Source organism: Hyperolius riggenbachi, chromosome 3, assembly GCF_040937935.1.
Source record: "Hyperolius riggenbachi isolate aHypRig1 chromosome 3, aHypRig1.pri, whole genome shotgun sequence".
In the NCBI taxonomy this organism is placed as follows: Eukaryota; Metazoa; Chordata; class Amphibia; order Anura; family Hyperoliidae; genus Hyperolius; species Hyperolius riggenbachi.
The window spans coordinates 71555476-71582448 of NC_090648.1; the positions used below are offsets into that span (position 1 = coordinate 71555476).

Genomic DNA, 26973 nt, shown 5'->3' on the forward strand with positions numbered 1-26973 from the left:
CACCGATCCCGCCCACACCAAGCGCTCCACCAGCATTGGCAGTCACCTTGGCCAATGGGACACCGCCTTTGTCGCCATTGCCAATACTGCGCGTCGTCTGGTAGCAACGACGAGCCCTCTGCCTCTGCGCCTACCCATTGGCCGCTGCCTTGTGGGTGGGCGTGGCTTCCAACTCCTTCACCCGGCGGCCTATGGTTGCCCCTGCGAGAGAAGAATACACAGTTACAGTTTTTAAAAAAAACATTCGTACCACGTGGGTCGGTGACGTCGGAGGCTGGCAGAAGGGAAGAGGAAAAAAAAAACAGACTCGTCTGTGGAGAGAGAGCGAGCGCGAGCCGGTGACAGAGGAGCTCGTTGTCGGCGGCGGTTGGTCAGTCACGGTCCTCGCGCTGGTCACCTGGTACCTGGTGTGTGAGTATATAAGGAGGTGAGTGCAGAGCGACGCTGCTGTGAGAGGAGCAGGAGGTGGCGGCTGTGTGATAAGACAGGGGGGCACCTGCTGCTGTCACTGGCTTATCTAGCTCCACACACAGTGAGCTCACAGCAGGGATAGGACAGCTTGCTGTTATCATTAGGCAATGTTTTCATGTGTGTCCTCCTGCTCAGCTGTTCCCGGTGTAGTCGCATTTCTATGCTACTGCGATGTGTATGATGATGACATGCTGATGCACCTGTGCTCTAGTCACATTCAGCTGCCTATATAGGTGTTCTGCTGCTACATTTAAAGTGGACCTGAACTCTTGCACTGGACATAAAGAAAACCTAGAAAGGCACCCTGGATGCCTGTCTAATTCCCCTTCATCTGTGACTAACCACTAGTTGTAATTTGATCCCTTAGCTGTGTCATCTGACAGCCATGGCAGAGAGTGCATTTGTACCGTAAATACAGGGTGTTAACAATATGTCTGCTTCCATGAAAGTAGGAAGTAGATTAACTGCAGATTTATTGCCGGATTTGTATTCGCTGTTTCAAATGTTTTTCTTTAAAGTTTATTGTGCTGTTGCTAAGCTGAGATGACGTCCTGAGTTCAGGTCTCTGGTATTACCTGGTCAGGGGCTTCACCCCATACTGTTACCTGCTGTGTCCACAGAGAAGCCAGCTTGTTGGGCAGAGAGGAAAGCATACACTCCCATGCTGAAGTTTCCTCAGATCTTGGGAGATCATGTAACTGTCATTTGGAAGCACCTATATAGGCTCAGTTCCTATTTTTGTTATTCTTATCATTACTTCTTAATCGTTAAGTGTTTGCCATAAGTGCAGGGCACACTGTGCTGGACCAGAACCAATTCCATATTGGACAGATGAGGGTCTTGTCACTAGAGACCTTTTGTACTGGTTGATTTATGTCTATACTGGAAGCGCAAAATAGACTAAATACAAATGGATGAATGTGAACTGAATCCTTGCTAGCTTTGAGGCAGGTGGCACACTTGCAAGAATCGCATGCAAATTGTGTGCGAAAAAAAATACTGCACACTCGGTGTGATTCCGTATTGCTGACAGTCAGCTGTCTGTCAGACAAGACTGCAAAGAAGGATCCTCAGAAAAGAAACGCAGCCGTTTTCCACAAATGTGATCCCTGCCTTAGTCCACTGCTTATTCTGGAAAATGCAGGGCAGCTTAGCTGGTGTCAGCCGAGCCTTGCACAGTGGAGGATGGAAGCAGAAGGAAAAAAAAAATCTGGTAAATTGTGAAGCTAGTGTGTTTGAGGTGAGCCAGCAAGAAAGTCCATAGGAAACAGTTCTCCAATCACAACAATGTCTACAACTTGAAGCATTCTAACTGGCTGAGGCTAGGTTTCCAGTTGTGCGCCGGCATGCGTCTTGCAAGAAGCGATGCCGGCACAGCTGCTGCCTCTCGCAGCCGAATCCCTCTAGTCGTGCTATGCGCGCCTATGGGATTCGGACATTCCCGCACCAAATTATGCTGCAGGGCCTCAGATTTTTCCTCGGCCCACAAATTTGGATGGCTTACGTACACTTCTATAGGCTGCTGAAATCCATCCGAATTTTTGGGCGGGGAATCGGCCTGGATTCGCAGCAGTGGAAACCTAGCCTGAATATTGTGAGTGTATTATTACTACAACAACCTGTGATGCTGTGCAAGTCTTCATAGCATGTTTATTGCTCAGCATCAGCATGAGTTTACTAGGATAGGTCTTGTTTGACTAACATGCTCAGCTTTTATGAGGTAGTGTGGATATTGGGAATGCTGCAGATGTGATATACTTGGACTTTGCAAAGGCCTTCAGCACTGTTCCCCACAAAAGTCTGGTGCAAAAGTTGAGGATGCAAGGACTGGGGAAGAGTCTGTGTGCATGGATAAGGGAACTGGCTAATGGACAGAAAACAAAGAGTTGTGGTCAATTAATCATATTCAAAATGGGTGACTACTAGCAGTGGGGTCCCATATGGGTCAGTACTGGGTCCAGTGCTCTTCAATTTATGTATTAATGACTTAGTACATGAAGTAAAAAGCAATGTTGCTATTTTTGCAGAAGGTGCAGAATTATTAACTCTCAGGAGAATAGTGACATATTGAAGAAGGATCGAGATAGGATGTTAGGATATTTAATGCCAAACTGCTGCAGCTAATGCAAATAGAATTTTGCAATGCATTAAAGGTAATCTGAAGCGAAAATAAACTTGTTTTATGTGTAGCACAGCTAAGAAATAAAACATTAGCAGAGACGTGAGTCTAATATTATTTCCAGTACAGGAAGAGTTAAGAAACTCCAGTTGTTATCTATGCAAAATAGCCACTGATGTCTACTTTCAAAGTCGCAGAGAGCCCTGTCTTCTGAAACTTATCTCAACTGTCACTGTATTTTCTTTTTCTCTGCAGAGGATAGTTCAAAAGTTCACCAGCCTGCTCTGTAAAATCATTTAGAATGCTGAGTAGATTGTAAACTGCAAATATTAGAGAATGATGCAATGCTTTAGCGTCCTTGAGCGTCTGGTTCACAAACGCCTGACCCAGTTCCTCAATGCCAACTCACTGCTAGACCCACTGCAATCTGGATTTCGGCCTGCCCACTCAACCGAAACTGCTCTCACCAAAGTGGCCAATGACCTTGCCTTAGCTAAAGCTGAAGGTAAATACTCCATTCTCCTCCTTCTTGACCTTTCAGCAGCTTTTGACACAGTAGATCATCCCCTACTCCTCCAGTCCCTCCAGTCCATGGGCATTCACGATCTTGCCCTGTCCTGGCTTTCATCCTACCTCTCCAACCGCTCCTTCACGACCGCCTTCAATGAGTCCTCATCCACCCCCAACCACCTCTCGGTGGGAGTCCCCCAAGGTTCGGTCCATGGCCCCCTACTGTTCACCCTATACACATCCTCCATTGGCAAGGTTATCTCCTCCATGGGTTTTAACTATCATCTGTATGCAGATGACACCCAGGTCTACCTCCACACCCCTGACATATCCACCACTACCATGGACAAGGTCTCCTCCTGTCTATCAGCCATCTCCTCCTGGATGTCCACTAGGTTCCTGAAACTAAACCTAGACAAAACGGAATTTATGATCTTCCCACGCCGGACATCCATAAACCTCCCAGATGTGCATGTCACTGTTAACCACACTACAATTCACCCTACCTCTCAAGCCCGCTGTCTGGGTGTCACCCTGGACTCCGCACTCTCCTTCACTCCCCACATCCAAAACCTCACAAAGTCCTGCAACTTCCGCCTTCGTAACATCTGTAAGATTCGCCCTTTCCTGACCTCTGCCACCACCAAACTCCTCATCCATGCCCTCATAATTTCCCGCCTTGACTACTGCAATGCCCTGCTGTCTGGTCTCCCTATGACCCGAACAGCCCCACTGCAGTCCATCATGAATGCAGCAGCCAGAATTATCCACTGCTCCCATCGCTCCACCATGGCGGATCCCCTCCTTGAATCCCTCCACTGGCTTCCTATCCAGTCCAGAATCAAATTCAAGATACTGTGTCTGACCTACAAATCTGTCCACAAAACCTGTCCAACCTACATTTCCGATCTTACTCAGAGATCCACACCTAGCCGCTCACTCCGCTCTTCCAATGAACTTCGCCTAACCGCCCCCCGCATCACCCAGTCCCATGCACGCCTCCAGGACTTCTCAAGAGCTGCTCCAACACTATGGAACTCCCTACCTCCACCCATTAGGGCAGCCCCCTCCTTCAACATCTTCAAGAAAGCCCTCAAAACTCACCTTTTCACTCTGGCCTACTACCCCTCACAAGTGCTCTAAACCCACATCTGAACTCTAGTCCCCTACCTTCCGTGTCCTTACCTCTCCCTTTAGATTGTGAGCCTTTGGGCAGGGTCCTCCTCCTTTTGTGTCCAACCTGATCATGCACCTCCATTACTGTGCACCCATGCTATGCATCTGAGGGAACCTAACTTGCCTAATCTCCATGCTCCATCCAGTGACTGACTAAGCATTACCTGGTACTCATACTGTGCTGCATGATCTGGTCTTTCTTGTATTCAGGTATTGTCATTTTGCTGTATGTCACCCCTAAATATTGTATGTATCCCTATTTATTGTCCAGCGCTGCGTAATATGTTGGCGCTTTATAAATACAATAAATAAATAATGCTTTAGAAAAAAAACTCTATAACTGAAAATTTAAAAATATGAGAATATTTTCTTTGCTGCTAATGGTATAGTAATTATCTGTACTATACAACCAATTCATTATCCCTTTTTTTTTTTTTTTTTTGCTTCAGTGTCTCTTTAAAAGGTAAATACAATTTTGGGATGCTAGCATAATACTGCCCCTGCTTAACTCTTTAGTAAGGCCGCGTCTGGAATATGGACTTCGGTTCTGGGCACCACATTACAGGAATGATATTGCAGTTTTAGAGCAGGTGCAGAGACGAGCAACAAAATTGATACGTGTCTACGCCTTAGAGGAGATCTAATTAGCATGTATAAATACGTCAGAGGGCAATATTAAAGCTTGGCGGATGAGCTTTTTACATTGCCACAGGAAGTAGTTATGGCAAATTCTATATCTGCATTTATGGGGGCTTAGATGCTTTCCTTGCATTGAAAGACATCCATGGCTACAATTACTAGGTATTGCCCAGTGTCGTTGATCCAGGGATTTTATCTGATTGCCATAGAGCTGGGAATGAATTATTTTTCCCTTTTGGGGCTAATTAGACCATGGCCTTGCAAAACCTGGTACACACTTTTTCAACTATGATTGGCCAATCACTGACCAATTTTACCACCTCCATGTAGTATGAGGGTCAAGAGATATTGTATACAAAGAGCAGATTGTGTAGGTAAGCTCTCATACTACATGGAGGTGGTGACATTGGTCAGTGACAACTCCCTATTACGGAGTAAAGGCTCTGTTCACACCTGCATTAACAACAGTCAGTTCGCGGAACGGATCCAATGTTAACCTGTGGATCTGTTCACATCCATCTGTTTAAATGGATCTGTTCCACACGATCTGCTGAACAGGCCGCATGTTTGCTGCAGCACCAAATTTTCCGGACCACTAAGCCCAGCAGACCAGAAACGGAAGATTAAGCAATGCATTGGGGGCAGTGGAAGAACGGAACGTTTCTTCACATTAGTGAAGAAACGGACCGTTAAGAGGCAAAATCCATGGGGGGTGGGGGTCTGGGGTGAGATGTGGGGACGCTCCACTGGGGGTGGGGACTGGGCACGCTAGACTCCGGAGGGAGGGTTTCTTATCCAGGCTTCCGTCTTTTGCGGCTCACGATGTGTCACGTGACTACCATGCTTCCTGGTAGTCACATGATGCAAGAGGAAGAGACGGAAACCTGGTTAAGAAGCCCTCCCTCCCTCACCCACCTGCTCAGCAGACCAGAGTGGCAATGGAGTGAAAACGGATCTGATCGACTGGTGATCAGATCCGTTTTCACTGATCCATCTGCCAGTGTGGACCAAGCCATATGGATCCGATGAAGCAGAGGCTGGATCAGTTAGGCTCGATTCACATTGGCATTTTCAGCCAAAGTATCTAACGTTTCATATTTTCTCACCTTAAAGAGTAACTGTCAGGCTGCAGAAGCTAATTTAAACCTCTATTCTCCTGTGTTAAACAGTTTAGAAGGAAGCCAAAAAAGGAATTAGTGAAGATAAAAATCTCTCTTACCTTTGATGTGTGCTTATCAGCAAAGCTTAGACCCAAACAGGACGCAAGCCGCATACTATACTGCAAAGCATTCTGGGGCCCTCCCCTCGGCTGCTAATGAGACGTTACAGCAGCTTGTAATCAGTCCAGCGCGTAGCACTGATAAATCTCCGGGCAGAGTACACTGCAGGAGTCAGCTATTGTTCCTAGCCACATGGCTCATTAATATTCACTGCACACTATGTTATTCAGTAGGAGCTTTTCTGTGATCAGGAAGCAGGCAGGACTTGACGACACATTTGACAGAAAAACATGGAGCCTGCCATGAGCTGTCAGGAGCATCATTCTCTGCATATACTATATACAAATTCTGTGAAATCCAAACGTGGACAGTGAAATGCATATGTAATGTAAGTACAGCCAATCTTTAGCTACTGATATATGTGTTTATTTTCTCTGAGACCTTATACCTAACAGCTCCTCTTTAAAGTAAACCTGAGCTAGGCTATTAAAAAAAAATTGTTGTACTCACCCGGGGCTTCCTCCAGCCCCATAACCACCGAGGCGTCCCTCACTGTCCTCTGAGTGCCTCCGTTCTCCTGGAATCTGTCCTGGGAATCTGGCTCACTCGTGCCAGTCAATATTTGTGGCAAAGAGAGAGCCTCTTCAGTACATCAACACCATTATCTCTGTACTTCAATCTAATAAAAAAAACAAACGGCAACTTTGTGAAACAGGGTGACCTATATGAAGGCCAAGCCTAACCTTGTTTGTTATTAGAAAAAGAATAACACATCCCAGAGCACTATAAACAGCTTAACAGAGATCAGCACTAACCAAACAAAAGTCTGTGGCTTCTGGTGTCTCTCACCACATTGGGAGCCCTGCGTCAGCAGCTTCCCCAGGCCTGTCTCTATGGGGCTCTGTCTCGTAGACATCACTGTCCATGAATTGTATCATTTATTTACATAGCGCCATCGTTGTCTGTGGTGCTGTAGAAAGTAAACAATGTAAGTACATAAATATAGACATCGGCACATAATACGGTAGAACCTTGGCTTGCGAGCATAATTCTGTCCGGAAACACGCTTGTAATCCAAAGCACTCTTATATCAAAGCAAGTTTCCCCATAAGGATTAATGGAAACTCATTCCACAAACAAAAAACTTTTATAGAGTACTGGAGCATAGAAAGTAAAAATGTAAAAAAATGTTTCAGAATAAAATCATTGCATTCCATCGGTTCTGGAGGTGGTAAAATTAGAGACAATAAAGAGAAGATTGTATATTCAGCAGTGATGCATTGTGGGAGACATATATGCTAACGCCAACCCGAATAATTGCAAATACCTTTAGTTTTAAGATGTCAAACTTCTGTTGTGTATAGTTTTAGTAAGAGGGCTTTGTGGTCCTTTTTAGCCCCTTACACACTCCTAGGAGTTCTGGTTCACCATGAGCTTGCTGGGCAATCTGTAATGATAACAAACAGAATCATTGCTATCTGTTGGCTCACCCTGGCTTTAACAAGGAACTTATCCAATGACAGTTGCGTTTGTCTCCTGAGGATTTCACAGAAATGTGACACTGTACAGTCACTACACTCAGATTGCTGCACTGTCAACAGGTGTTGCTAAATGCTTTTTCTGCGAACAAGAAGAAAAACGTTTGGCATCCGTCCCATCATTCTGTCTTCGTGTTTTTTGAGGGGGACAGAGAGGTGCCGAATGGCGTCAATCTTGGATGCTACATGTAGTGTCCACCACAAGATGATGGGATTGAGCGTGGCCTTAATGGGAACGAATTGAAAAGCCGGTACAGTTGGTTAAAAAACACCGTCCATTCATTTGAATTAACTAGGGCCACTAGGGCACACTCTATAGGCAGTAGCAGTGTTGGGGAGTCTTGCCCAAGGTCTCCTTACTGAATAGGTGTTGGCTTTCTGAACCGGAAGAGCTGAGATTCAAATCCATGTCTCCTGTGTCAGAGGCATAGCTCTTAAAGAAAACCTGTACTGAAAAAAGTTCCCCTGGGAGGGTACTCACCTCAGTAGGGGGAAGCCTCTGGATCCTATCGAAGCTTCCCCCGTCCTCCTGTGTCCCACGGCGGTCTCGCTGCAACCCCCAGAACGCACAGGCGACAAATCCGACAGCCTGTGCAATATTTACCTTTCCAGGCTCCAGTGGGGGCGCTGTTGCCGCTCTTCTGACGGAGATAGGCGAAAATAGCCGATCTCCGTCAGGTGCGCTCTGCTGCGCAGGAGACTTGCGCCTGCGCAGTAGAGCGACCTGGCGGAGATCAGCTATTTTAGCCTATCTCCGTGGTAAGAGCAGATACTGCGCCTGCGCTGGAGCCCAAGAGGTAAATATTTACATCGCCGCCACTCCGGGAGGATTTTCGCCGCCGTCGTGGGACCAAAGAGGACAGGGGAAGCCTTAATAGGATCCGGAGGCTTCCCTCACCCGAGGTGAGTACCTCCCCGGGGACGTTTTTTTCATTACAGATTTTCTTTAAAGTTTACCCGAGACAACAGGACATAAAAGTTTTATACATACCTGGGGCTTTCTCCAGCCCCCTCCATGCAGATCGCTCCCTCACAGCCGTCCAAATCCTCCTGGATCCTTCAGTAGAAGCTGTTATTTCCACTAGTCAGGACGTACTGTGCATGTGCTGCCCGGCTGCGTACCCGCCCCGTTGTGCTTCCTCGGCTGGAACGTAATGGGGGAGTGCGGATGAACTTTGGCTGTACTGATTTGCCCTGATTGGCTGAAGATAACGGAGCTTCTACCAGGGAATCCAGGAGGCTTTGGACAGCTGCAAGGGAGTGATCTGCGTGGAGGGGGCTGGAGGACGCCCCAGGTATGTATAAAACTTTTATGTCCTGTCATCTCAGGTACACTTTAACCAGCACACTATCCAGCCACCTAGTGAGAAAGCAAACCGCAACAGCTGATTTACTAGATGGTCGTGTTTTGATTGACACAGAAGACTGGGAACGCCCGTACCAACATCATATGAGCAGCCAAAAAGATAATAAACAATGGTTTTGTCTGAACAAGAGAAACAAACCCAACCCTGATGTCTGTATGTATGTACCTGGATGTATGTGGATAGTCTAACTTCCTTCTAACAACAGAAGCCATCTATTGTACGTTTTGAAAAATCTGACATTTGACTTCAAAGGACTGAAGAGCGTCAGAAGTTCAGCTGTATTTGTAATGTAATTGCTCTTAGGTATTTGTGGGAAATTCCTCTTAGAGAAGAAGGAACTGGGCACTTTAGCGTACAAATATGCCCTAAGCGCTGATTTTATTGTGTTCAGCCATGGTCCGTGAACATCTGCCATGTTGTTGTTGCTAGTCACAGATCTGAACAAACATGTCTGGAAAGGGATTGTTGCCAAACAGTCACCTGAAACAATAACAACATGTTGTATAGGGCGCCAAAAGTCTGTAGCCTTAATGGTACCTGTAGATGTTAGACTGAAACACCCAGCCACACAAGCATGCACAAGTCCTTTGCAGACCACATCTACTCCATGGGTAGCCAGGTAAAATAGCAATAGGAACTCCACTAAAAACTGCAAAATGCATACAAATTGACTTTACCTCCAGGTACAGGCAGGTCTTAAACTGATTGGTAAATTATGTGCTAACATGCCCCCTAATTCCCATGAGAATAGCTGTTTTCGTTAAAAATAACTCAAATTACTTCATGATTTACCTCATGAGGTAAATTACTCCATCAGGTTCGCACCATCTAAAATAGCAATCTTCTTAAAAATTACAACATTTTAAAAGTCCACATGTGGGTGTGCACCATAGGATGACGCACAGGCGTTTCGGGCTGTCCTTGGTCCTTTCTCAAATCCTGACAGACCCACACTAACATAAGACTGCTATTCTCACTTCTATAAAGTCCAAAAGAGGACCATATAGAGGACTGCTGCTTAGCATGCATACATATTCATAAGGTGCAAATCCACCAATCAGAGACTAAGTCCCATATATTGATGGTAAATATCCCACATAGTGACCATATTATTCACCCATAGTATATATATAGAAACCTATATGCTCTGGACACTCACCAATAACATTCCTCTTGTATAAAATACCAGGGAAAATAGTTAATATAAGGCTCACCGTGTCCACGTCCTGTCAACACAATACAAACAAAAATGACCAATCTAAATTCAGCCTACAACGTCCGTGCAAGGACTGATCTTACCAGTGGCCAATCAGGAGAGTCCATCCGCATTCCCCGCGTCCCCATTAGAGAAGCCTCCGTGAAAAAAATCCGGCGTTTGGGCCAATAAACTGGGCCTGCGCTGGTCATGCCGGGCACCAATAAGAATAGCGCCGACGGCGTCCGCCGAAACTGCAGTCCTAAGGCAAGGAACACGTGAACATGTCACGTGCTCCTGTCCACCAATACGCGGAATCCCGACAGCGTCCGCTTAGAACATCTCCGCAGCGTAGCACGTTATCAGAGCGACGTGCTCCCCAGCCAATCACAAACCCGCCGACGGCGTCCGCTCTACCACACCAAGGGGTGCGGCAAAGACGGCGCATCCATAGATGCGCAGTATCCACAGAGGTTTACATATGTAAATTAGCCATGAGGACGCGAAAAAACCGAATAGCCAATCCCAGGCGGCCACAGTCATAGATGACAGAGGGCACAGGACCGGGCAGGCGGCAACCAATTAAAGAATCACCTAAAACATTACCAATATAGTTTTTAAATATAATATTATCTCACCCTACCGGTCCCGGATCCTCTCCATCGCGTAATCACATTACCTATGGGTAGAAAAACTAGAATCACTTATAAGGAAAAAAATCACTATTCAAATTAATGCAGAGAGTCATAATCCCTATTAAGACCCTTTGGTGCAAGGGTATCAATCTTATTGATCCAATAATTTTCCCTTAAAGCTAAAAGTTTATGTCTATCCCCCACTCTTCGTGGGATTGATACCCCCTCAATTACCTGAACCCTCAATTGTGACAGGGAATGCTGTTTTATACAAAAATGTTCAGAAACAGATAATTCTCGATTCTTGTTTCTAATATTCGATTTATGTGAAGCTATGCGGTCTCTCAGGGGTTGGGTAGTCTTCCCCACATATCCCAGTCCGCAGGGACACTTAAGTAAATACACGACAAATCTAGAATCGCCCTTTAATAGAATACTTGGTCCCCCGACTGGGATGGGTAAAGACATCCCCCTTCTTAATTTTTAAGAAGATTGCTTAATAAAGTATTTTAGATGGTGCGAATCTGATGGAGTAATTGGCAGACAACTTGTGACTCCAAAGGCGATTGCAGCACATCGATTTACCACCGGTGCAGTTACAATTACGCTACTTACCTCATGAGGTAAAACATGACTAAAACCTGACAGAATTGCTAAATGTCATTACCTCAGGAGGTAAATTAGCTTACATGAGGTAATTTGTTTGATAACCCTACCAGAATTCAGGCCAATGTATCTGATGTATGGCTGATTTCCAGCAAACCCAAAGTGGTATAATAAAACTATTATTTAAATACACAGAGGGGCAAAGCTCATTGCCTTCGGGGTCTCTTCTCATTCCCAATTCTGCCAAGTTTATCATTTATGAATCCAAAGTCTGGTCGACATCTTCCAACATAGAAAGCACTTTGGCTTAAAACATAGCTCTTTATTGAAATTAAAAACTGGCATTAAAAAAAGGGGGGTCTGCGTCTCGGTCAGCGACAGCCCGCTGTTAGCGATGCCCTGCAGGCTAGTCAGTGCAACCTCAGCCCTGCAATGTCGACTGAGGGATCGGATCCTGGTCCCCGCCGGGCGGCTTGCCTTTTACGCGAGTACAAGGCTTTACACTGTACTTCTACTGATAGCAAATCAGCTTCTGTGTGTGATGATTTCCTGTTATTTTCACCGGTTTGTAAGTACTCTCTCCTCCAGTTCGGAATTGCCTCTAAGGCCTCGTTCACATCTACACAGCGCAGATGGCCGTGCGATCAGAACACAACGTGTACTATTGTACGCCATCTGCGCTGCTACTCGCTGTGCTGCTGATCCCATCCATTGACATTGATGGGTCAGCTCTGCGCTTGCGGGCAAAATGCAGGCAGCAGTACACAAGTGCATCATAGCGCATCGTACTGCTGCGCAGCGTGTAGATGTGACCGGCAGAAGGGCTGTCTATGCCCCTCTCCCGTTCTTGCATGTCACCACTTCATACGCGCTTCCAAATGTGCACGGAAGCGCGTATGATGTGAACGAGACCTAATTCTGGGTATACATGATACGTTTTTCCGCATGATTTTCCACCCGATTGTTTTTTCCCAGCTCGATTCTGCGATTGATTCTCTTATCTTCTGCCCGGTTTTCTTATCTTTTTCCATTCACTTCTATGAGAAATCCAAGCCAAAAAACTGTTGGAAGGAATATCGGACATGTCAGAAATGATCTATGGAACCCATCTATCAGGGGTAAAAACGTATGGTGCATTCCCAGCATAAGCCTGTGCAGGTGGTATCAACGCTGTAGCAAATACCGAATAAAGGGGTCTGGGCTTATGCCAAGTCATTTATAGTCACGAGAAACAGGAGTGGCTTGTTTTTATTTGAAAACGGAGATCAAATCATTCATGCAAATACATTTAAGCACTTGTGATTTGCAAGAAAACTTAATGAAGAACTTTAGTGAGAAGGGGGGAAAAATAAATCAATACATTGCAAGGTGAGAAGTTAAACAGAAGAAAGATCAAGAAATGATTGATATTCACTATGTAATTTTTTCATATTGTTTGAGCCACAATCAGCCTGCATGACATCCTCTTAACTGCTGGCAGACATGAAAAAAAATAGGCAGCACCAACTGCCATTATCTATAACCACACCCCCTAACAATGTGATATATTTTTTTTTTTTTTTTTTTAAAGGGACACTGTAGAGGGGTCAGGGGAAAATGAGTTGAAGTTACCTGGGGCTTCTAATGGTCCCCCGCAGACATCCTGTGCCCGCGCAGCCACTCCCCAATGCTCCGGCCCCGCCTCCAGTTCACTTCTGGAATTTCAGACTTTAAAGTCTGAAAACCACTGCGCCTGCGTTGCCGTGTCCTCGCTCCCGCTGATGGCACCAGAAGCGTACTGCGCAGGCCCAGTATGGTCTGTGCCTGCGCCGTGCACTCCTGGTGACATCAGGGGAAGCGAGGACACGGCAACGCAGGCGCAGTGGTTTTCAGACTTTAAAGTCTGAAATTCCAGAAGTGAACTGGAGGCGGGGCCGGAGCATTGGGGAGTGGCTGCGCGGGCACAGGACTTCTGCGGGGGACCATTAGAAGGCCCAGGTAACTTCAACTCATTTTCCCCAGCCCCCCTTCCCCACAGTATCCCTTTAAATAAATCTACATATGGAGGGAGATGATCGTTGCTGGGCAGTTGAAAACAGCTGTTACTACCCACAGTGCAGCAAGGCTCACAGACAGGAAACAGTCAGGACCATGGTCATGACATCACACTGTGGGAGGGGTTTCACCACAATATCAGCCATACAGAGCCCTCTGAAGATCTATTCGAGAAAAGGTAAAGATTTCTCATGGCAAGGTAGTATCAGGTACTGATTAGGATGAAGTTCAATCCTTGGTTACAGTTCCTCTTTATCCTGACGAAGCTCGCAGTGGGCGCGCGCAACGTGTCAATGAGCGGAGTCAAGTTCTGTGATGTGCGCATATGTCAGCTGATCAGCTGTTTCGACTCTCTGATTCTTGCGTGGCAGGCAGGAGGCAGTGCATGGTGACTACTGGAAGCAGGACTTGGAGGAGGTCTGACTGTAGGACGCCGGAGTGGTGAGATTACCGGCGGTATTTATGTTGGCATTCCGGAATAACCGCTTGCACATTTATCAGCAGCCCTGCAACATGTAGATGTCCATACTGCTGACAGCACTTGTCTCTCTCTCTCCCTCCCCACTCTGAAGGAAAATCCGGAGTTTGTGGTACCGGTACCAGTGTGGGTGAGGCATGAGTGAGTTGTGCTTGGATATGCTTGGAAGCACTCCTCAGTTTGTTTTTAATGTGTTTTTAAGGTAAAGTGGGGTCATCTATTGTGCAGTTTACCTACCTATTTGATACTAATAAAGGTTATAATTATTTGAATATCCCCTGAGCGGTCACATGATTCTTTGTTCATGTACAGTACCTCTTTAAACCTTGTACACACCATAGATGGCGTTTGGCTGTTGAGTTTTGTCCCTAGAGATGATGGTTTGCGGCAGGTGTGGTGACGCTCAGCAATGCGAGTCATGTGTGAGCCTGTGTACAACAAGCCTTCATCCTCTGTGGAATGACAGGAGGCTAGCTTTCTTCATTTTACCTTTCATGATTTTAGTTGTATGACAAGCTCTGGCGATGTGTTTGCTTTGTCATGTCTTTCTGATCAATCCTGAGTCTCTCACCTCTGTGACTTGCGCCATTTCTGGGTAAACCACAGCACTTGGCCATATAGAGGAGGAAATCACTGGGTATTCCCCTCCGCATTCTCCTCACAAAAGCACAGTGTGTGTGTGTTTACATTTCTCAGCACATTTACTTGAATCAAAGCCACTTCACATCTGGCGGTACGTCACTAACGCACCTACTGTGTGTTTTCTCAGAACATCTCAGGACTCTGCTAGCTGTACTGAAAAACCACAGCAAGCTGAATCTTTACACTGTAATCCCCTCACCCTCCCTCTGCTAAATTGTGGCCTCGGGTAGAAATTGACTGACGATTTATCGATTAGGCTGTATTACAAACTCTACAATTGTCTCCGTTTGACTTAGTTTTGGATCATACATTTTCTGTGTAGAGCTTATGCTACATAGAAGTCAATTCACTAAGCCACGTTCAGTAAAAATTTTGGTGACGGGACCCTCCCAGTAATGCATAGCCTAGGCTGTTTAGATGTTGGGAATTCTCCTCCCAGAGCATTCTGGGAGAACAGGCATTATTTTCACTGGCTTTGGAATTCTTAGAAACAAGCGTTCCACATAGCTGCACCTGACAGGACTAAAAATCTTGCCAGCAGTGATACATTTCAGAATGTAAATCGGGGTGAGGAAAGATTTTACAGTGGCCAAACAGTGACTAAATAATTTATAAATTTAATATTGTAAAAAAAAAAAAAAAAAAAAAAGGAAGCATTTTCTTCATTGCTTTATTTTCACTACAGTTCCTCTTTAATCATTTGAGGACCACAGGTTTATACTTCCCTAGTGACCAGGTGATGATTTTTTTTTTTTTTTTTTTTTTTTTTTACAATTCGGCACTTCACAACTTTAATGGTTTATTGCTCAGTCACAATTTTAGAGCTTTGTTTTAGTGGTAGTTGATTGCCGCTGCTAGTTTTTAATTTTTATTAATAAAAAAAACTAATTTTTTTTACATTTTGTCTCCTTTCTGTGTTTATTATGTAGTCTACATGCACTCTGCATTGCAAGCATCCCAATATAATCATTGTTTCTGCTGTAATGAATCTTATCTCAGTCAACCTGGCTATATTCTGGTACATTACCGGGGAGAGGGAAGCTTGTTATCTCCCCTCCCACATTACTGCTCCCTGATTGGCTGAGGGCAGTTCAGTATGACAGGCTGAGGTTGAGGAGGGAAATACATCTCGCGCCACTGCAAAAGCTGCTGAAATCTGATCTCTGCTGTGCTCACGTTTGTTTACAAAGCAAGCTAGATATGACAGTGCAGTTTCTAGAAGAAAAAAAGAGTAAAGGAGAAAAAGGCATCAGGATTGGCTTCAGTTAAAGGGACACTTAAGTCAAACAAAAAAAAAAGAGTTTTACTCACCTGGGGCTTCCAATAGCCCCCTGCAGCTGTCCGGTGCCCTCGCCGTCTCCCTCCGATCCTCCTGGCCCCGCCGGCAGCCACTTCCTGTTTCGGTGACAGGAGCTGACAGGCTGGGGACGCGAGTGATTCTTCGCGTTCCTGGCCACAATAGCGCCATATATGCTGCTATAGCATATATCATATACCATATAGCAGCATAGAGGGTGCTAATGTGTCTAGGAACGCGAAGAATCACTCGCGTCCCCAGCCTGTCAGCTCCTGTCACCGAAACAGGAAGTGGCTGCCGGCGGGGCCAGGAGGATCGGAGGGAGACGGCGAGGGCACTGGACAGCTGCAGGGGGCTATTGGAAGCCCTAGGTGAGTAAAACTCATTTTTTTTTGTTTGACTTAAGTGTCCCTTTAAGGGCAGTATAGATGGAAAATGCCTGGAACAGCTTTTTCTTTATTTACTATAAAATTCACGGAAATTAAAATGTGGACTGTACAATACGTATGCCCCTGCTGCTTTAATGACCAACATTGTTCCATACACTCTGTAGAATGCTGCGGAAAAAGTGTCTGGTGTATAAATACTACAATAATGTTTTTGTTGTATTTGCATGGGGTTTTGGTATACAACTAGTATGTTTCGAACAGGCAGGCAGTTCATTGGTATGAGGCTTTGTTATGTGTTGTGTTCTCCCCACTGCCATTTGCCTCTTTCCTCTTATTTTTAATGTCCTCCTGTCTGTCTGTTCCCTTCAGGTCTCTTACTTGAACACTGCCAATGTTGCTGCAAGAGACGGGTGCAGGAGACCTCCTGACGCAGGCGGCAGCTCAGGGAGATCTTGATGAGGTGAAGAGACTACTGCACCAGGAGAGAGTCCACCCTGACTGCCTCAACCGCTTCGGAAGGACGGCCTTGCAGGTGAGACTAAGGGCAATGCTTCTTATGTAGATGTCAGGGCTGTGGAACCGAAGTCAGAGCAATTTTGGGTACCTGGAGTCGGTGGTTTCAATACACTGAGGAGTTGGATGATTTTTGAACCAAATCCATAGCCTTTGTAAAAAAAATAGACTAAGGAGTCAGAGCAATTTTGGGTACTTGGAGTTGGAGTCGGAGGTTTCATAAACTGAGGAGTCGGATGATTTTTGTACCAACTCCACAGCCTTAGTACATGTGCACAGTAGTGGGAACGTGAGGCTAAGAGCAAACACTTCCCAGTGCACAGTATTGGGAACTACTAAATGAATGGCCATTGGACAATACTTCAGATTGAAGACAAGACAAATAATATTTATATTGTGCTTTTCTCCTGGTGGACTCAAAGTGCTTGAGCTGCAGCCAATAGGCAGTAGCAGTGTAAGGGAGACTAGCCCAAGGACTCCTTACTGAATAGGTACTTGCATAGTGAAGAGCTGAGAACCGAACCCAGGTCTTCTGTGCCAGAGGACGAGCCGTTAACCAGTACACTATCCAGTCACTGCTCAAAGGTAGATTCACTCTAATATCAGAAAGAAAAATCGTAATCTGGGTTGCGCCATTTCGATATTTACTGCATGTCCCACTATGACGTCAGACAACAGTGAGATTAGCCTTGAAATAGTTTGGCCTCAGGTGATACCCCCAAATTGGGAAACTACAACGTTTTGAGAAATTATGGCTTGGAGGTTTGGTCAAAACTGGACTTTGGAAGGACAACGGTATGGCTTCCAACCAACGCTCAGAAACTGCTCCCATACCAGTCTATTACAGCACTCGAGACAAGTATAAAGTGTAGAGACGCCAGGTGTGATCCTTATCCAGAATCAAGCAGAAGTGCTGGCATTAATACTGTCATAGAAATGTATTATTTTATTTTTGTATGGTGTCTTTCCGGTGGGAGAACTCTGATGCTTGATGTTTGTGGGTCCCTAGAGGGGATGAAGGAATGTATAAATGGATTGTATGAAGGATCGCCAATGCAGGGGGCCTAAATGCTTGTCCATGAAAATGAGCATCAATTCCTAGAACCCCCCCCCCCAACCCCCCCCCCCCCCCCCTCCCCCAATCAGTTTATTACGGTTGATGGTCCAACAGTAAGCTTCCTGCTCACCGACCAAGTTTAAGGAGTATACATTATATCACCACCAGGCAGTTGGGTGCAAGCCAAATGACGGCTCTCCCTGCTGCCGCTGAAATTCCTGGCGGTTTTAAATACTATTACTCCTCCAAGTCATAGCAGGGGGGGGGGGGGGGGAGGGGGAGACACACATAATAAGCTTCCTGCTCACTGTCCTTTGGTGAGGTGGTCACTGAGGTGTAAACAGCAGTGAAAATATTTTCTATATGCTGTCTCCTAAGCAAAGTCCCCATTGCAAGACTGAAACACTAGCAACTGCCAATTAATGAATTTTCCACAATCTTTATACTAAAGATCTTTACTGATGGGATGTGGAGGACCGCAATTGACCACAAGAAAATTACCAAACAATAGGATTGTTCAACGAAAAAGGATGCTTAAGGCCCATACACACGTCTGATGATTTTTGCGAACGACGGGTCGCTCAAACTCAGTCTTATCACGCGAATGACAGTCTGTACACACGCCCGATTTGGCGTGCGGACGACTGAACGATGGGACGTTCAAACGACCCATCATTCGCAAAAATCAGACGTTTGTATGGGCCTTTAGTCTTTGGCGAAAAGATTGTTTAACCACTTCCGGATACCGGGTGGTTTTGCTGATCGGTGCTGTGTGGGCTCTCCAGCCCGCAGCACCGATCAGCTAGCAGCCAGGCCGATCAGACTTCCCCCCCCTTTTTTCCCCACTAGGGGGATGTCCTGCTGGGGGGGGGGTCTGATCGCCGCCGGCTGCTTGCGCTTGCGGGGGGGGGGCTCTCTTCAAAGCCCCCCTCCACAGCGCTTCCTGGCCGCCTTCCCCTTCCCTCCCTCTACCTCCCCCTGTGAGCGGCGCAGGACGGAATTCCGTCCTGCGCCGGATAGGATAGGCTTCAGCCTATCAGGTGCCGGCGGTCCCCGGCCAATCAGAGGCCGGGGATCGCCGATCTCCGCCACGGCGCTGCTGCGCAGCAGCGCCGTATACATGTAAACACCGGGGAAGATCTTCCCCGTGTGTTTACATTTACCCTGCGAGCCACGATCGGAGGCTCGCAGGGTGTTCACGGAGACACCCTCCGTGAACTGACATGGAACGGCCGCTCATACGAGCGGCCGTTTCCATGCAATCCACTTCAGGATTCAGGGGTGTAGTTAAGCGTACGCCGAATCCTGAAGTGGTTAAAGATCTTTACACACGGCGGACGTTGAACTAGTTGATCTGTCCTGACAGTCTTTCAAAATTCATAAGCGTTGTTGTACATTGGCTGCCTGTAACCGCTGTTTACCGTTTTTTTTTATTTTTAAAGTTACTCATTTTGACAGATGTAATCTTGCTGTGGGCATGGACCTTTACTTCTTATTGCTGGTCTAGGCTGGAGCATACTTGATGTTTTTGTTTGATATTGAATATGGTGTGCTCTTACTATATAGCCGATGGAGAGTTGGGAAAGGTACCCTATAATTACCGTACTAAATGTGTTACTCCCTAAGGGTGTGTCAGCTTGTTCATTTTGTTGTCTCTTTGCAGGCGATGAAACTCACTGCAATCACCCTGTAGGCGTATGTGTAATTAGTATTGTATAGCAGCCATAGTGTGCAGGTGTTTTTCTGAGATTTAGATCTACAGCATCCGACCCACTGTCCTGATTCTATTTACATTTTAATGAGCCATAAATTGAGATTATGCTTGAGGCTGGCGTTGTTCACCTTATTTTCTCTGTAACTGATACAAGTCCAAGTTTTCAAATCTTTTGTTAGGAGAACTGGGCAGGTTACGCCTGGTATACACCATGAAATTTCCCGTCAGATAGATGCGTCGAACAAATAATTTCCGACAGGTCCGATCTGATTTCCGATCATTTTTCTGATTGATTTTCTGTTCACTTCTATTCAAAATTGATCAGAAAAATGATTGGTAATCAGATCGGACCTGTCGGAAATTATCTGTTCGACCCGTCTATCTGCCGGGAAATTGCATGGTATATACCAGGCATTACACTCTGTTTTTTTTCCAGGTTAATTTAATTTACGTGAATAGAATAGGTTTTGGTCCAGAAGACCTATTATTGTCCAGGAATTGCTGCATTTTTTTGGACTATAAGACTCACGTTTTCTCCCTCAAAAGTGGGGGAAAAAGTCACTGTGTCTTATAGTCCAAATGCCGGGAGTTCCTGACTTGTGAATGCTTGCCAATACCATCCTCCGAACCGCCACAATGTTGGGGACTCCCTGTACTGTGCCAATGCAGAGGAGGACACAGGGGGACAGAGGAGGACACAGGGAGGTACAAGGGGGCATGAGGTACAGAGAGGGCATAATCCACAAGATGTCCCTTCACCTTTTTTTGCAGAATGACTCCTCACTCTCCCGCCATTGTTGAATACTATTCCTCCCCGACTCGGGGGGGGGGGGGGGGGGGGGAGTAATAGAAGTAAATCGGGGTCCGCCTATTGCCCTGGAGGGGGGGGGGCATTATTAACTTTTTGGGGTCTGCAGTTTAGCCATTCGCCTGCGTCTGTGTGGCCTGTTCCTGGCCACCACAATGTATGCCAGAAGGGTGTCGTTTTTCAATGTGAGTAAACCGCCCAGCATGCATTGCGGCGGTTGATGTGTGACACTGCCAGGGGAGCTGGGTACTGCTGCAGTTGCTGGTCTGGCTGTAGAAGATGGGTGAGCACATACAGGCGGGGAGCTAGGGAGTCGATGGTCAGCTGCTGTCAGCAAACGCACATTTAAAAAATAAAAAGTGTCTGGAAAACTGCGACCGCTTTCTGCTGCTGAGTGTGATCCCTCGCTTAGCATTTTATTGCTGATTTCCCTTCATTACTTCACCCATCACCAAGGTGGGATTCAATAGGTCCATTTTCAAGTGGCGTATGGAATTCAGTTCTGGGCACCACATTACAGGAAATATAGAGCAGGTGCAGAGAGGAGCAGCAAAATTAATTAGAGAGATGGAAGGTCTCACGTAACAGGAAATGTTAGATAAACTGGGCTTATTTAGTCTGGAGAAAAGATGCCTTAAGGTGGCCACTAATGGTCCAATTTTTAGCGAAAAATCGTTCGAACGGTCAGTAATTCTGATCAGAATGGTTGCGAATAATCTCCATTGATGGACACAATCAATTATGAACGATTTATAAAAATAGTCGTCAGATTGGATTTTTGCCAAACCAAAATTTGGATTTTCTTGTTGGTTGTGATAGAAGATAGGAAGCCAAGATTGGTTCGTTGATGGTGTAGTGAACGATTTTTCTTCCGATTAGAATTATCTGATCACTCGAACGATTTTTCGCTTGAAATTGGATCGTTAATGGCCACCTTTAGACGAGATCTAATTAACATGTTTAAATACATCGAAGGGCAATATAAAAGCTTGGCAGATTTTTGTCCCTAGGCTTTTGCAAAGGACTAGAGGGCATGATCTGAGCATAGAGGAATAGGGTTTTAGCCATTTATTTAGGAAAGGGTTCTTTACAGTAAGAGTGATTAAAATGAGTAATGTATTGCCACAGGAAGTAGTTATGGAAAATTCAATATCTGCGTTTAACGGGTAAAGTGTGTGTGTGTGTGTGTGTGTGTGTGTGTGTGGGGGGGGGGGGGGGGTGCTGGGTTGGGTGGGATTGCTTTCTTTGCGTTGATAGACATCCATGGCTATAATTACTTGGTAATGCCCAGTGGTGTTGATCCAGGGATTTTATCTGATTGCCACCTGGAGTCGGGAAGGAATTTTTACCCTTTTTGGGGCTAATTGGACCATGCCTTGTAAGGGTGTTTTGCCTTCCTCTGAATAACCAGGTAGATGTGAGGGTGCAGGCCAGAGTTGTACTTTATTTTCTGGTTGAGCTTAAAGGGAATCAGAGAGGAAAAAATAAAGCAGTTATACATACCTGGGGCTTCCTCCAGTCCCATACGCGCTGATCGATCCCACGCCGCCGTCATCCTCTGCCCGCAGCTACGAGAACCGGCTCCGTGCTGATCCGTCAGTCGGAGTCAGTCTAAGCGTAGCAGAGGTGCGCTCTGCATATCTCTGCAGGAGTGTATGGAGAGATGTACATAGAAGAAGGAGACTGCTACACTCACATAATATCCCAAATGGGAGCAGGGAGTTCCAAGGCCAGAGAATCCAGAAGTAGAGGTAAAAATCCCGCTGCACCAGATGGTAGGGTAAAGTGAAAAAATCTTTATTTTGTTAATCCATGTCAATGTTACAGATAAAAGCTCACGCGTATCGGAGTAGTAGACTACTGCTCAGATACGCGTGAGCTTTTATCTAACATTGACATGGATTAACAAAATAAAGATTTTTTCACTTTACCCTACCATCTGGTGCAGCGGGATTTTTACCTCTACTTCTGTATGGAGAGATACGTAGAGGGCGCACTTCTCCTGCGTAACCTGGCTCCGATGATGTCAGTGACGGGATCCGGTTCTCGTAGCTGCGGGCAGAGGATGACGGCGGCGTGGGATCGATCAGCGCGTATGGGGCTGGAGGAAGCCCCAGGTATGTATAACTGCTTTATCATTTTTTTAGATGAGGTTCCTCTCTGGTTCCTTTTAAGGGATGTCTGTCTTTTTTTCTTTTTTTTCCCCAACCCAAATAACTATGTAACTATGTATATTTACATACAACGTTCCCATAACCCTGTATCGACTTGCATCTTCTTGACCATCCCCACGCTCCAGTAGAGTAAAGCAGCACTGACACCTCTCCTTGTACGTTTACAGGTGATGATGTTCGGCAGTGCGTCAATTGCGTCAGAGCTTCTGAAGCAGGGAGCTACAGTGAACATCCAGGACTCGTATGGCATTACACCGGTGCATGATGCTGCCCGCATGGGCTTCCTGGACACTTTACAAGTCCTGGTTCAGTACGCAGCGGACATTAATGTACCCGATGCCTCAGGGTCTCTCCCTATTCACCTCGCGGTCCGAGAAGGCCACATTCCTGTCATTGTCTACCTTGCCCCGCGGTCCAACCTGCAGCACCGTGACCGAGAGGGACAGACGCCCATCCAGCTTGCCGCTACGCTTCATCCTAACCTGGCAGCCATTTTGGAACCGTATGCATAGAAGAGACCTTTTGGAATGACGTCACAGTCCTTATGAACAGCAGATGGTGGGATCTATACTATATATTGCTTTGCGTTTGATATTATGTTAGGTGCTCTGCCTTATTGTAGAAGAAACAGTCCGCAGATCAACTAAATGGGCGGCTTTAAAGTGCATCCACCATCCACACAAATGTGAAAGAAGCCATTTCTGTGTGTTGAGCCATAATTAACCTCAATGTGTTGTAGAGGTGACGTCAGATAGGAGTCAGGCGTGGCCTGCACTGCTAGAAACCTTACTGGCTGCATCATTATTGAATTTTAGCTTCTTTTTCGAAATCGTCACCTCTGGTCATTGTTACTATTATTTTATATGCACTTTATCTTTTTGATCTGTTCATGTTGGAGCACAGGACTGGATAGCAAGGCAGCACAAGGAGCAGTGATAGGTTGCACTAACCCCTAAGAGCTAGATTAAAATCCGGTTGCTATGGGATACTGCACTTAAAGGGAACCCAAGGTGAGCGGGATATGGAGGCTGCCATATTTATGTCCTTGTAAACAATGCCAGTTGCCTGGCAGCCCTGTTGATCTTCTGGCATAAGTAGTGTCTGAGTCAAAACCCTGGAACAAGCATATGGCTAATCCAGTAAAACTGAAGTCAGCTGAGTCAGAGTACCTGATGTGTTGCATGCTTGGTCAGGGTCTATGGCTAAAAGTATTAGAGACACCTTATCAAAAGGACTGCCAGGAAACTGGTATTGTTTAAAAAGAAAAAAAATATGTCCGCCTCCATATCAGTCTCACCTCGGGTTCCCATTAAAGCGGACCTGAACTCAGAACTTCCTCTCTACTCTAAAGGATAAGCAACAGCCTAATAACCTGAAAAGAAAAAAAATTCTTTGTTACAGCTGATACAAATCCCGCACTAAATCTGCAATGCACCTACTTCCTGGTTCCATGGAAACAGGCATAGGGTTAACATCCTGTGTTTTATAAATTAGCTGCTCCATCGAGGCAGCCAGCTGACACAGCCGAGAAATTAAATTACACAGAAGAGGGGGAATTAGACAGGCAAAACTCTCTAAATACATACAGGTTACATATCTCTCTGTTTTCCTTCTGTCTGTGCTACTAGAGTTCAGGTCCTCTTTAAGCCTTTATCTCTACTCCTTTTGCTGCATTACTGTACAAGCCAGTTAAGCTGTGGTCCTATTCAGACATGTAGCACAAGCTTGTGTTGGTGGTTGTTTTTGGGATACGTGTGTGTATATAGATTTTGAGAGTGTTCTTATGGCCGGTTATGTGCATTTTTATTTTAATTATTATTTTAATACTCAGGTTGTGTTTTTTTAATTTTGTCGCATTTTAACATTTTTGTTATTGTTTATTTAATCATTAAGCCTTTGGTCTATGCAAAAAGCATTAATGTGAGGAGGGGGTGGGGCATATCCTAATTAATAGTCTAGCTATACTGTTAAGTGTTGAAGAATTTAAGTTAAGTTTAAGTTTGTTAGAGAGATTCTCTGTATGAAAACTGGATCTAGAACTTGGAGACGCTGCAAAAAAAAAAAAAATGAACTGGCCAATATTGCCTGACTGGTCACAGGATTAAAATGCAAGGGTAGGCGGGCCTGCAAACGAGGAATTTTTCCTTTGTGTGATACTCCCACTGAATGTCACTGTGAGCTTTGCTTATGCAAATAAATTTCATAGATGTCCCTTTCCCGGACAGCTGTGTGGGAGGGCGCTTGCGTCCAAAGACTGCGAGCTCAGCGCTTTCAGGACAATAAGCTGTTTGGGAAGTGACGTCATAAAAGATCATCTCTATAATAACGCTTTGTGCACCGGGGAGAACTGCGGTGCCTCTGAATAATTTGAATAGGTCATAAGTAAACCTCGCCTTTGTAAGCAAATATTCATTGGGTAAAATTGCCTTTCCTTTAAATAATAACCATTTAAGAGACCCTGACCCAAACTCGGGCATTGTAGGCTGAGCATGTGATCATTAGCAAGGCATTCAGAGCGTTACGTTCAGTGGAAACTACATGGCTATATTTGTAGCAGTTCCATAAATTGGATCAGATCAGAATAAAGGTGGCAACTAATGTTTCAAGTTGTAGAAAAAAAAAATTGAGCGATCGGATAATTCTGATCGGATTGGTTGTAAATAATCTCCATTGATGGGCACAATCGATTATGAACGATCATAAAAATAGTCTGATTGGATTTTTTTGAAATAAAATGTGTATTTTCTTGTTGGTTGTGATAGATAGGAAGCAAGGATTGGTTTGTTGATGGTTTTGTGAGCGATGTAGTACGATATTTCACTTTCAATCAGAATTATCAGATCGCTCGAACATTTTTTTTTTTTTTTGCTAGTAATTGGATCATTAGTGACCACCTTATCGGACCTGAGCTCCTCTCTTGGTTGGTGAAACCATCCATTACATTTAAAGGACAACTGTAGTGAGAAGAATACGGAGGCTGCCATGTTTACTTCCTTTTAAACCATACCAGTTGCCTGGCAGCCCTGCTGGTTTATTTAGCTGCAGTAGTGTCTGAATTATACCAGAAACAAGCATGCAGCTAATCTTGTCAGATCTGACAATAATGTCAGAAACTCCTGATCTGCTGCATGCTTGTTCAGGGCCTGTGGCTAAAAGTGTCAGAGGCAGAGGATCAACAGGGCTGCCAAGCAACTGGTATTGCTTAAAAGGAAATAAATATGGCAGCATCCATATCCCTCTCCTTACAGTTGTCCTTTAAAAAAAAAACCCTAGTAGGGAGGCTTGAAAGTCCAAAGGGGAGGGATTTCCTCCTGACACTGGGGTGCTTCCTCCTTACATTGTGTGCATCAGTGGTCCTCTCACTGGATGTAGCTGAACCAATAACTGTTTTGTCATGCAGTTTGCATTGTAGGTAACCCCTGAACATGTACGTGATTATACACTCAGTTTATAATACCGCAGTTTATCTTGGTGTCCCTTGAAAGGGAGTGTATAGGGTTTTTTTTAGCATATTTATTTTATTTAATATTCAAAGCGTCTTTTTAATCTATATTATTTGGAACTCATAAGATTTTACAAATTAACTTTTTCCCCCTATTTGAGCTCCACCTGCTCGTCTGACCAGCGAAAATAAGTGTCTTGCTTGCTGTGCACACTGCTGCGCTTGCGCTGCGTTTTTAAAATCGCATTTGATTTGGAAATCGCAAAGCCTTCATGAAAATAGAAAAATCGCACCAGTGTGTACAGGTCACCATGATTTTTCATCATTTTTCAAAAGGCCTTGCAATTAAAAAACAAAACAGATTTTAAAAGCGCAGCAGTGTGTACAGGCCCTAATTGTTGCAGAGGGGGAAAAAAGCGAATAAGAGATAATAGAAAAATCTAGCATGTGAGACAAGGTGGTGTTTTGGGGGAAGGGTGGGGGGTGACTACAAACCATGCCCCCCCCCCCCCAGCAAAACTTTGGGGCCCCTCAATCTTCACACCATTTCCCTCTCTGACCCCTGGTGACCCTCCCAGCCCAGGGCCCATCTTGTAAGGGACATAAAACAAGATGCAGTCATTACACCCATAGCAAGTGTAGCCACATACCACACCTGGTCTGAAATATGGACCCCTCATTTGGAGTGAAGTAGTATTTGGGGCCCCCTTACAGCTCTGGGCCCCTGTGCTGTTGCAGGGGCTGATCCCCTCTAGTTACACCCCTGGGTGTTGTGCACCGCTAGATAATACAATAATGGGATCCTCACCCTTGTGCTCATCTCATGTCTGTGATATATAAAATACCATGCGTTTTTTGTTGTGGTTTTCTTTTTTACAGAAAAATCTCAAATGATTTTCCTGATGTGAAAACGCAATGCTAACATGAAAACATAGCTTAAAGGGAATGT

At 45.3% G+C, this 26973-nt stretch overlaps 1 protein-coding gene across 1 annotated transcript; it reads left to right on the top strand.

Moving 5' to 3' along the window:
* The first annotated feature begins 209 nt into the window (after positions 1 to 209).
* Positions 210 to 26973, top strand: CDKN2D (cyclin dependent kinase inhibitor 2D). Its single transcript, XM_068274371.1, has 3 exons — positions 210 to 427; positions 16686 to 16848; positions 22750 to 26973. Exons 2-3 carry the CDS (start codon positions 16708 to 16710, stop codon positions 23092 to 23094), a joined length of 486 nt encoding a protein of 161 aa, XP_068130472.1. The 5' UTR covers positions 210 to 427; positions 16686 to 16707; the 3' UTR covers positions 23095 to 26973.